General features: G+C 40.4%; 1 protein-coding gene across 1 annotated transcript in view; it reads right to left on the bottom strand.

Moving 5' to 3' along the window:
• The window catches only part of LOC108797633 (thrombospondin type-1 domain-containing protein 4-like), a gene marked incomplete at its 3' end in the record, with an annotated part of 438,368 nt that overhangs the window by 388,163 nt on the left and 37,627 nt on the right, over window positions 1-12,578 (bottom strand). Inside the window, exon 2 of the mRNA XM_018569261.1 lies at window positions 177-603. Coding sequence (XP_018424763.1) covers window positions 177-603 — 427 coding nt within the window. The remainder of the gene's footprint in view (window positions 1-176; window positions 604-12,578) is intronic.

The following is a 12,578-nucleotide window of genomic DNA, read 5'->3' on the forward strand; positions in this document are numbered from 1 at the left end:
TATATATATATATATATATTTATTTATAAAAATATATATTTTAGCTCCATACAAAAAACTTGCAGTGCAGGGGTAGCCCCACAGCAAAGGTTAACATTTCTTTTGCCCAGGGTTCTTTTGCACATTAGCAATACAGACACAGGGGAGACAGGGATAGCAAAAAAAACTGCACATACCTGTTTATTGCACAATTTGTACTGCTTGTAGGCTCCAGTACATGAAATAGCTGTAGGCACGCGTTGTCCCAGTGGTTTATCTCGGAGCAGATTTAGAGATGTGGAACCTTGTCTAGTAGCATCAGCGAATGAACTTTGTGCTATTGGAAGAGGCTGGGAATGAGAAGACTGCTGATTTATTGAAGACTGTGCTGACTGGTGCCTGATTGGAGAATAGCGTTCCTCCTGGTAAAGCTTACTATGAGTTGATGGGAGGCCGAAAGACTGACTCTGGGCTGCATTTTGTTCAGACACAGGTTGTTGCCTTTGTTGAATCTGTCTCCTTTTCCTTGGCACGTTTTGGCCTGTGTCACTTTGTAGTGGTAGTATATAAGGAATCTTTCCATAGCCATATGATCCTGGATTGATTGAAGTTCTTGTTCTGTTACTAGATAGGGAAAAGCAAGAATGTAGTATGTATTCTTTCAGTATTCGAAAGGTGTACTTTAATACACCATACATCAGACTTTAGATCAGCATTTGTTAACCATTTTTCAGTTACAACACCCTTTAAAAGTATGCAAGATCTCAATGAACCCCAGCCTAAAATGTAGAAATTGTAACTGTAAAAAAAAAAGATGTGGCCCTTTCAAAATCCATAAAAGTCCCTTATCCAGAAGTACTGTTCACATCAGACCCCCTTTCACATCTGAATGGCCTTTTCATATCAGAGTCCCACTTTAAATTAAGAGCCCCCTTCACATTAGGAATCAGCCGATTTCACATCAGAGTCCTCCCCACCTCATAGTAGGACCCTCCCTTCTCATCAGTACCCTCCCTTTACATCAGAGCCCCCTCCTTACACATCAGAGTCCCCCTCGTTCATGCCACAAGCATCCCATTCATATCAGGAGTCCTCTTCTCATCAGGTGCCCCCTCTCACATTAGAAGCCCCCTTCACATCAAAGTCCCCCTTTACACAAAAGCCCTCTTTCATATCAGAATCCCTCCTTTCACATCAGAAATCCCTTTCACATCAGAGTCCTCATTCCCCCCTTCACATCAGAGTTCTCAGTCCCCCTTCACATCAGAGCCCAACCATCACATCAGGGGCTACAGCTGCAGCAGCATGGCAGAAGGTGGGAGGCAGCACAGGCCTTGACAGAGGTGAATTTCCATCCTTCCCTCTTTCTGAATAGATCCCACCCTCCCTGGATTAGCCATATTAATTTTCTTGGTGCAGACAGCCAGGCCACCTGTACCATGGAAAGGCATAACACTCTGCAAAAATTTCCAAGCACCCATGTGGAAGCTAGAAGGCAATCCAGTGGTAGAGAAAGTATGCTTCAAATGATCAATATGGAATACTAACAAAACTCAGAAAAAAGTCAGGATGTCAGTGGGGTAACACAGAACACAACAAATGCCAACAGCAGTTATTTTCAATGAAGAAAAGTGAAGAATTTGACTTTTCAGGTAATAGTGAATTGCTCAATCAATTTAGGAATTACACATTTGTGTCTTCCAAAAAGAGATCTTTTTCAAGTCAGATAGCTTGTCATCTTTCAACTGCTGTCAAACATCTATGGGTAACTCCTAAAAAGAGGCAGAGGCAGCCAAGAGCATACCAGTAAAAATGTAGTGAGATTCCACTTGCTATTCAACTACAAGTAGCAACCAAGTGAATCATTACTGTTAGAGTTTTATAGCCTTCCGATATCTTCATGTGAAGTCTCAATTAATCCTGATTCTGTAGTCTCTACTGTAAAGGAGAAGAAATTACTGGCCTGCATTATCATAAAACAGCTACCGGTATTTATGATGTAAAAGACAATGGTCCTTTCCATGTATTTCCATTACAGTTAATGCATTCTTTACCATCCCTATATGAAAGCCAAACACTGCAATAACATACTATTATGTTATCTAATGTATATGTTCTACTTTCAAGTTGCCACTGTTCACATCAGCCCCTTCCTGGTCCCTCTGCAATGACATCCCAAATCCAGCACACAGCTTGTTCTTTCCACAGTGAGATCCCACCTCCAACACAAACTCTCTCACACACACACACATTGGTCTTTCCTTTGTACCCCCCTCCCAGCACACACATTATGGTCTTTCCCGTGTCTCTTCTCCAGCACACACTCTCCAGTTTTTCCTCCAGAGGCTCAGTCACACACTCCCTCCACACAAACTGAATGCTGAGCACTGTCCATGTCCTCCCCAAAAACATTGTACACTGAGCCCAGAAACACAGTCTGGAGGTTTACCACTCAGACTAAGATGGTCCAGAAGACAGCACTCTATAGCCGGTTTTACACCAGCAGAGTATGATTGCTAACACGACAGTGACCATTCTGCAATGTATATGCATTAACACATCAGTGACCAGTTTGCAGTGTATATTTATTAAACTCTCAGCGATTAGTCACCACAGAAGAAGCATTATCCCCTCCACCCCCCAGCTCTTAAGCGTTAACCCCTCAGGGACCTGTCTGCAGTACACGTAATCTGTTCAAGACCTGCTTTATCTCCTCAGTGCTCAATCTTCAGATATGTATGTTAACCTCTCAGCACCGCCTATGTAGGTTAACTCCTCACCACTCAGTACCCAGTATATGTGCTTTAACCTCTCAGAACATATTTGCTTATGTGTAATAATCTCTCAGCTGCCAGTACTCAGCATATATGCATTTACCCCTTTGCAGCCAGTCCTGGGCATAAGTATAATAACCCCTCAGCATCCAGTTTCATTTGCATATGTGATAATCCCTCAAATTTATGTAGTGCACTACACTAAGCATCAGTCTCATCTCCACTGACTCTGGTCCAGTGGGATTGTCAGTTCCCCTGCCCCATTTCCTGTGTAAACAATCCCCAGGAACAAAGTCTTGGGCCATCTCTTATGTCCCCATCACTAGCGCCAGAGCTCCTGAACTCCATGACACAGCCACTGTGAGTAACCTGACATTGTGAACTTTATGATTTTATATAGTGGGAAATCATAATCATGATAAACAATGCAAAGGCTCTTTACTCATCCTTATCAGACTCTGGTCATGGTAAAAAAAATGAGTGTTCAGATATGCCAAAATATCTGAGAACTGAGATTAATGGTTTACTTTTTGAGCAGAATATGTTCATTTCACTGGTTATTCAGTACTTTACCTAAAATGAATACACCCTTTCTGGAATGTATTTTCTATTTATGCTAATTTACTAATATCAAACGTGTTCAAAAGTTTAGCATTACTAGTTCTGAAACATGTGTAAAAAAGAAAAAAATAGATGAAGTAGTTGTTTTGGTAAACTTACAGTCTAAGCGCACAATGTATCACTCAAACAATGAAAAAATAACCAGAACAATGGATAAAATGACTGTTGACAGAACAATCCATTAACTATTTCCTACTACATTCATTTACATGAACGTTACCACAGCATATTCATAGGTCAGGAATGCAGCTGCCTCCTTCACCCTGGTACAGCTGTTGTGCTAACACTTCTGTCCTTAGTGTGTGATTCATACACATTACATACAGACTTCCAGATTAAGCAAATATGTAAAATTAGCCAAGAAATTTGAAATAGCCATTCCGGTTTCAACCTGAAAACAATATTCATATTGTAAGTATGGAAAAACCCATTATCTTTATGTATATTAAATACAGTAGAAGCATTGTCCCATGAACACATATACCAAATTGATCTAATAGTGTCATGGAAAAATAAATGCCATATCATATGGTAACTAAACATCAATGATGTCAGTGTATCTACTGCCAAAATATTTTTTTGGGTAGACTGTGGAAGTGTAACACCCCCATGTTACAATTGTATTGCTGCCTGTGTCCAGACTGGCAAAGTTTACCCTGGTTGACCTGGTGACAAATAGAAAAAAAGTGGCAGTAAGTGATGGAAAAGAGGAGTTTGGGAGACCTTGTCACCAACTGAAAAAGGTACAATCACATAGAAATCAACTATTTTAAATGCCTACTTGCAGCATTGTTACTTTCCATAAACTAGTTTTAATACCTTTGCAATGTGTCTTCGACCTTTTTGGCACATTTTACTTGTTCTTGAAGAGTCATTTCCTTAGTGCAGCCCCTTCCTCCCTGCATGCCATAGCCTTCTTCTTCTAGTGTCTATGCTGGTCTAGCTTCTCCTCTCACTCCCCCACAAAACCTTTTTATGTAGCTGCAAGGGAAGGTGAAGGGGAATCCTATAGAATGTTACTTGAGTCTGCTGGGGCTGCTGACATTAGATCCAAGATGGTTGTGCCCAGCAGCAGTTCTCAGGGCTTTTAGATGTCTACACAGGTGACAAGCATACAATATTTTAAAAGCACTCTAAACATTTTAAAAGATTATAAAATCTTAAGGGGATGTTTTGGCTAGAGATAAACATTAAAGAAGATCAGAACATCAACAAGGTAACAATTTTCTTGACATTTGCAACAACCCTTTCTGGGTGACATCACTTGATTTTGAGATCCACGCAGCCACAGAAAATTATTACAAATGTAGCATTCCTGTGTGACCACATCAATCAAAAATGAGCTGTGCTTTCTAACAAGAATGTTCTCTGCATACAGTATATAATCTGCTGCACCAAAAGCAATAGAAATTATAACATGAATAATGAGAATGCCAAAGTTTACATAATTAACTTCCTCCTTTGAGGCAACCCATTACTCAAGCATTACTACCCATTACTTATGCAATGACAAGTGATTGTTGTGGTCTCAGAAATAAATGTATAATGAAACAAATATATCTGTCAATTGTATTAAAGCATGTTTATGCACAAAAAAATTGGGAAAAAAAACAGATTACAAATCTTTCTTCAGCTGGCCATACAGTGCTAGAGTTTTGTGCAAAACATTCATACAAAACAATCTCAACAGAACATTTGACAAAGCAAGCAGACTTGCGTGTCATTCAAAATCCTGTTTGATTTTAACATTCGATTGTTTAATGAATGGAGTTTCCAAAGCAAAAATCACATTTAGTACAATTTTGTTCATTCCAAAACATTTCCATCCTGCTCCTTTGATTATTTTTTTTACACTATGGTCAAAAATTATCATCAATTTGGCCCCATTAACTATTATACAATCATGAACATTCCAAAAATGAATTTGTTCGAAAGATATTCTAATGGTGTATGGCCAGCTGTAGGCCAGTGTCTTGTGCATCTCACTTGTGCAGGACAAAGAATGCTAGAATTGTGGATCCCATAGCAAACCATGATGGACAGTAGCCATGGTCCCACAGCAGTGGCAGTGAGAGGGACTATATATGTAACGTACTGTATATGCCACAGTTCTTATTATTATTATTATTATACAGGATTTATATAGCGCCAACATATTGCGCAGCACTTCACAACATAGGGAAGACATTACAATTACAAAACAATTCAAGACACGATGGTAAGGAGGGCCCTGCCCATGAGAGAGTACAATCTAAGAGGGAGGGGCAAGTGATACATAAGGAGGTAGCTGTGTGTGGATGAATTGTTTGAGAGAGAGATAGTGCAGAATTTAGTTTGAGGTGAGATAGGCTTTCCTGAAGAGATGAGTCTTTAGTGATCACCTAAAGGCAGTCAGAGTAGGAGACAGTTGGACAGGTTGGAGTAAGGAGTTCCAAAGAATGGAAGAGACTCTAGAGAAGTCCTGGAGGCAAGCATGGTAGGAGTTAATGAGGGAGCTGGAAAGCAGAAGGTCATTTGAAGAGCGAAGGGGGCGCTTGGGGTGATACTTTGAGACAAGGTTTGCGATCTATCCAGGGGCAGAGATGTGGATGGCTCTGTAAGTGGTTGTTAATACTTTGAATTTTATCCTTTGGGCGACTGGTAGCCAGTGAAGGGATTGACAGAGGGAGGTTGCAGATACTGAGCGGTTGGTTAGGTGAATGAGTCTAGCAGCAGCATTCATGATAGGCTGAAGGGGGGATAGTCTGTGTAGAGCTAGGCCAATGAGGAGGGGGTTGCAATAGTCGAGACGAGAGATAACAAGTGAGTGGATGACCAGCTTTGTGGTTTCATATTGGTGAGGAAGGGGCGTATTTTGGAGATGCTATGAAGGTGAAGACAGCAGGATTTTGATAATGATTGAATGTGGGGCAGAAAGGTGAGGTCCAAGTCAAGGATGATGCTGAGGACCAAGTTTATATTATAAAGTTCCTGATTCACCTCTGCATTCAAAAAACTTTACAACAAGCCAGAGAAATGTGAGTTTAAGAGGAGCACCATTCAGTTTTTTGTCTGATCATCACAACAGAAGGTATCCCTATGGATCCTAAAAAGGTTTTTGCAGTTCTGGATTGTCTGGCCGCCACTGGTAAAAAAGGGTTTTAGTTATGTCAGGGGTTTGCAAACTTCTACAGCACGGTCACTCAGAACTTCTCTGCCATAGTGGCTCCACTAACCCATCACCAGCTTTTACCACCTTCCTTCTCATGACCACCTGAAGCCCAGTTTGCTTTTGACATGTTAAAATCTTTGTTTACCGCTGCACCTATTCTGACGCATTCAGATCCATCCCTGCCTTTTATCCTGGAGGGGGACAATTTTTAATTGGCAACAGGCACAATTCTATCACAATGCTCAGGGCCAAAAGTATTCTTGTACCCTGTTGCCTTCTTCTCCTCAAAGATGAGCTCATCCTAAATAATGATATCTGTGGCTGAGAATATTGTCAATAAAAGCAGCCCTGGAGGAACAGATCCACTTGCTGGAAGGGGCAGCTCATCTTATCTTTACCAGCCACAAGAACCTAGAACACCTCCAAGCTGCTAAACATCTTAGACCACATCAGTTCATGTTGGCTCTTTTCTTTTTCCATATTCGATTTTCATCTAAACTTCCAGTCCAGTTCCAAGAATGTTAAACCATTGCTTTTCATTGGATGTGCCTGGATGATTCTGCTTCCACCTTTTCTGACACCATTCTGTCTTCAAAGAACGTCCTGATGATCCAGCTCAGTTTATTGTTTAGATTAAAGAAGTCTCAATGTCATAGCCCAATCAATCCTGAACTAAACCTTCATCAGAATAATGACTTGTTGTCAAGGCCTAAATCAGGGCCCTATCTGGGGGTATGGTTCTTTAGGATCTCAGCTGCGGAACTATCTCCTTAATGGTATAATGGGGAATTCAGTGGACGGACACCTATCACACCAAGTGCTGTAGGGTACTGGATCACATTATATAACCCCTAGGTTAATTTAAGGGGAGTGCGGTTGTCAAGGTCGACAGCCTTATAGCTAACCAGAGGCTCTAGGTAGTATAGTCTGCGACTGAGGACTGATGGGGTTTGTAGTTCCCAAGCAGAGTTGGCGGGAATCGACAATTGGGAGCCCTATTTGTAATTAAGAAGTAGCGGCTAAGGTATGGGAGAAGAGTCCCCTAATTGTAGGCAATAATACAGATGCAATACTCTCATAGAAGTAGGTAGTGATATAGATGCAATCCTCTCACAGTATTTAGGCAGTTATATAGATGCAATCCTCTCACAGTATTAGGCAGTTATATAGATGCTGTCCTCTCACAGTATTAAGCAGTTATATAGATGCAATCCTCTCACAGTATTAAGCAGTTATATAGATGCAATCCTCTCACAGTATTAGGCAGTTATATAGATGCAGTCCTCTCTCAGTATTAAGCAGTTATATAGATGCAGTCCTCTATCAGTATTAAGCAGTTATATAGATGCAATCCTCTCACAGTATTAAGCAGTTATATAGATGCAATCTAGACATGTGCGATTCGTTTCGTTACGACTCGAAATTCGGACGAATTTTCGGAAATTCGGACATTCGGATGTATCCGAATTCCGAATTACAGACATAACGAATGCAAACGAATCCGAATTTCCGTTTCCGAAATTCGGTAGCGTTAGTACGAACGTTCGTTTCGTTTTCTGTTCTTATTCGTTTCTTATTCGTTTCGTTCGTTGGAGCAAAGTGACAATATTTTTTCCCCCTCAAATGTCACTTTTGCTGCAAACGAACGAACGAAACGAATAAGAAACGAATAAGAACAGAAAACGAAATGAACGTTCGTACTAACGCTACCGAATTTCGTCCGAATCCGAATTCCGAATCCGAATTGACTTTCACACCCGAATCCTGAAAAACGAAATAACACAAATCCGAATTTAAAACGAAACGAAACACATTTTTTGGCAGTGCACATGTCTAATGCAATCCTCTCACATTATTTAAGCAGTATATAGCTCTTATAGTAGTTGGTAAAGTTCACACAAAGAGGATTTCAGTAAGTGGTAGGTAGTAGCCACTTTGGCATAGGGGATTCCCCTGTTACTTGCGGTTCTGTAGTGGGAGCCTAGCGTAGGCTACTCTATCTGATGCCATCTAAGTGCACACTGGTGCCGAATATGTCAGCGGTGTCCCAGGAGTCAGGCTGTGGCTGGAGCTGCTGTAAGCCAGGCTGCTATGGCCGATGCGGTACACAGGGCCCTCGCTCGATGTTCCACAACGATAGAACGCCGAGTGAGTGTCTCAGCTGTGAATTTGAGGAGGTTCTGCGGACAGTGGGCGGAGCCCGGCGTGACGTCACAGAGGGGACGATGCGCCGCCGGAGCGGAGGTACGCGCTGGATGGGTCTGTGACACTTGTTGATGCATGAGGACAAAATCTATGTTCCTAAAGATCTTAGGGTGTCAGTCCTCAAATCCTGCCAAGATCTCCCACTTGCTGAGCACTTGGGAATTTCTAAGAGGCAGGCTCTAGTAAAGCAGAGCTTTTTGTGGCCTGATCTTGCCAAAAACTGTAAGTTGTCCCAATTTCCCCCAGAGTATGTAATTGATGGACTTCATCTCGGACCTTATCACAGCTGGGGGTTTTAATTACATTCTTGTGGTTGTCAAGAGATTTATCAAGTTGAGTCAATACATTGTGATGAAGGAACACCCTCTGAAACAGCAATGACGTAAGTTTTTATTTGATAAATTATTATGCGCCATGGTGTTCCTGAAGACATGGTTTATGAAAGAGGTATTAAGCTCACCTGGAATTTCTGGCAAGAACTCTGTAAGAAGAATTAGTAGGGAGGGTCCTTCCTTGAAAGCAAAACTCAAGGAAAAAAAATGTGTTTTTTTTAAAAATTGTGGGTAACAAATAGTTAATTCCAATGAGGCGTATGCCACCTCCAGGATCACAGCCATTTGTTTATTATTTTTATTTTCATTGATGTTGGATAGTTTTGCTAGACTTTCAGCTCTCATACACTAAAGCTTATTGCTACACTACTGCTTATCCCCCCCTCCTTTCTTCTATTACATTCATAGAACACTTTGTATTTTGTGAACAATTCACAAAATATAAACTGCAAGTCTCCTGTCGCAGCACCGGAAATATAATAAATGCTATACTATCTGGCATCAATGAAACTTTACATAATAAACAAATGGCAGCATTCCTGGGGGGGGGTGGCATACACCTCATTAGAGTTAACTATTTGTTACCCCAACATTTAAGAAGAGATTTCCTGTAGTTCGTCCTTAAACCTGGAAATGTAATATGGCTTTCTACCTTCAGCTTTAAATTGTGATGTTCCTCTTATAGGCTGGGTCCTAGATTCATCGGCCCATTCCCTATTCAAAGGGTAATTACGCTGATGGCTTTCAGGCTCATGGTTCCTGATTGGCTAAAGCTAATTGGGTGTTCATGTGTCATGCCTGAAGCAAGTATCTCTGGATCCATTTCCTGGCAGGTCAGCTCCACAGCCTCCTCCCATTCTGATGGATGTCAATGAAGAATTTAAAGTTGAAGCGATTGGGTCAGATTATGGCATGAATGGTATACAAGGAAAAAAAGAAATATCTGAATCAAACTAAGCCCCATTCATTTTCTAAATGGCGAAATAAAGTGCCTTGAGTAGGACAAATAAGCTGTCAAAGTGACATGACCAGGCTTTCTATTTTTCTCCATTCATGAAAATGAATAGATCTTCGCTTGCTTCAGAATCCCAAAACAAATGAAGCGTAGGGTACATTTATAAAGCACAGGGCTGTACTATATGAATGTGCTTTTTTAAGCATCAGTTTGGCTGCACTGAGGCCATACTGCTACTTTATAAATGTGTCCTTATGTAGAGATAAGGTAAATGTTTGACATGTTTAAGTCCACTCTAGCGGGTCTTATGGGTGCTTCTCATTTCAAACAAATACCACGTGAGCATATAAACTGTCACTTGGGATTCTGGAATTTGTTCCAAAAGGAAGATAATATATTTTAAAGGGATTTCAGAGACAATTTCCTTTTCAATGATAAATGTAACAATTGACCAACAGGAGACTAGGGCATGTCCAACAGATATAGAATAATAAGGTGATATGTTCCCAGGCGATTTGCTTTACCGATGTTCCCAGGCGAATCACATGAAAGGTGGGGAATGTAAAAAGTAACTCTGAGAAGTAAATAGAAGCATAAACTTGTAAGAATATATTTGCTTTTCCCCATAGCACCAAAACACAAACAGTTAACATCAGGTAAGTTTTATGAATTATAAAACACATGACAGAATTAAAGGAAATATTATCTAGCTCCAGATGAAATATAGGCCTCAGTAGGTGAATAAGGTCATCTGTCTATTTAATTACCCTAATGGTATTTATAATCATGGAGCATTATCCTATCATAAATGGGTAGAGGATCCCACCTCAAAGTATGCAGCTGATGTCAAAGCCTCTGCAGGAGGCTCAGTGGTATTCTGGAAAGCATACAGCAGGAGTCTGCATTTGGAAGTGGGGACAGCTAAATGTATTGTGGGCTCCTCGCTGCCTATCTTGAAGGAGGTTTATTCAAACCGACTGGTAAAACAGGCTGTACAAATTTGGAACAAATTGCACGCATCCTGGAAACCATTTGATTACAATGCTTCCGTTTGGTAGATTGCAAACAATACTGACACAAACAAAGAGGGTAACAGTTATTTACTGCAAGTTTAGTTTGATTGGCTTAGAATGATAGGATGAAATGAGTGGGATTGGGAGTTGCGTGTGATTGGCCAAGGGGATAATTTTGTTTATATTATTTATTTGAAATGTTTTTGAGTTGCTTTGCTATCTTTATATTTGTTAATGTTATTATTTTTTAGGGTTGGGTTTTAGTATACCTATGTAAAAGGGACTTTATGCTGCCTTAGAGTGACATTGAGCTAAAATGTATTTTACTGTGTCTTGTATGCAACAACAAATCTTATCTTATAATGTCATATATTGGCTGTCTGGCTGTTAAGCTGAATGGCAAATCCTATCAATAGGCAATATAGCTGTCCTTCAAAATTAGTCTAAACTAAAGGCAACAGTCAACTACAAATCAACCAGGGAAAAGAGGACTAATCTGAAAATTCTGTTTCCCATATTTCAGGTCTTCTGAAAGATCTCCTCCTTCAAAGTGTAATATATTCTACAAATGATGTTTCTTGGCTGGTTTTATCCTCACTACTGCATCCTCACTCCTCAGTGCTGCTGCATCCTGGCCTAGGCATGGAGTCCCTAGGGTGTTGGAATGAAAGAATTTGCCTCTAGAGTGAGCAAGAGTTTTCCCACAATTCAGAGAACATGCGAGCCCGGATCCGTGATACTAAAGAACACAGTGCCATATATCGATTGAAAATGTAGTACTCAAAGCTGTTTTTTTTCTTTTTTTTTGCCCATGTGCAAAAATCATGTGTCATATGGCAAGTATTAAAATCACAAAAGACTAACTCTTCCCAGTTTATCTTGGTGCTATCACTGCATCTGAGTGGAGTCAGAAAGAAAATTTGTAGAATTCTTGTAGATAATGCTAATTTAACTCAAGTCTTTAATACTTTTCAATGTGTCCATCTTTCTTTCATCCACCCACCCACCCAAAGAACCACCTCTCTTGTACAATGTTCATGACTGCTTAGTAATGCAGACTTCCATTTAATCAGGAAGTGAAATGTGTGTGTTCATACAGTTCAGACATCTTCAGTATAGGTGCACTTGATAAGGAGAAAAAGCAGATTTCACAAGCTCAACAATCATCTGATAATTAAATATAAACAATGTAGGTTCTACCACATGAGAATAGTTTTTGCAGTTCAGTGTGGGATTGACACAAGCTGTGGGACTTGGAATATTTTATATGTGAGTAGTTTTCTCAGCAGCTCCCACAGATTCGTACTGGTCTATCATTACAATAGGATGGTTTATTGCACATGACCATGTGGGAAACAGGAAAAAGAAGACAGGGCCAGCAATCGCAATACCAGAATTGTCAAACTTTACATCAGTCCAGGACTTAGGATGCCCAAAAGAGCAACTGAAGGTACATACAGGCACTGCTTGGTGTTTGCATTGCAGACTTTAAACCCATTTACAACCAGCAGGATTATTTGAAACATTTTTGTTTCTTATTCTGGGAAC

The sequence above is a fragment of the Nanorana parkeri genome, unplaced genomic scaffold (genome assembly GCF_000935625.1).
Source record: "Nanorana parkeri isolate BGI_ZX_2015 unplaced genomic scaffold, ASM93562v1 scaffold1314, whole genome shotgun sequence".
In the NCBI taxonomy this organism is placed as follows: domain Eukaryota; kingdom Metazoa; phylum Chordata; class Amphibia; order Anura; family Dicroglossidae; genus Nanorana; species Nanorana parkeri.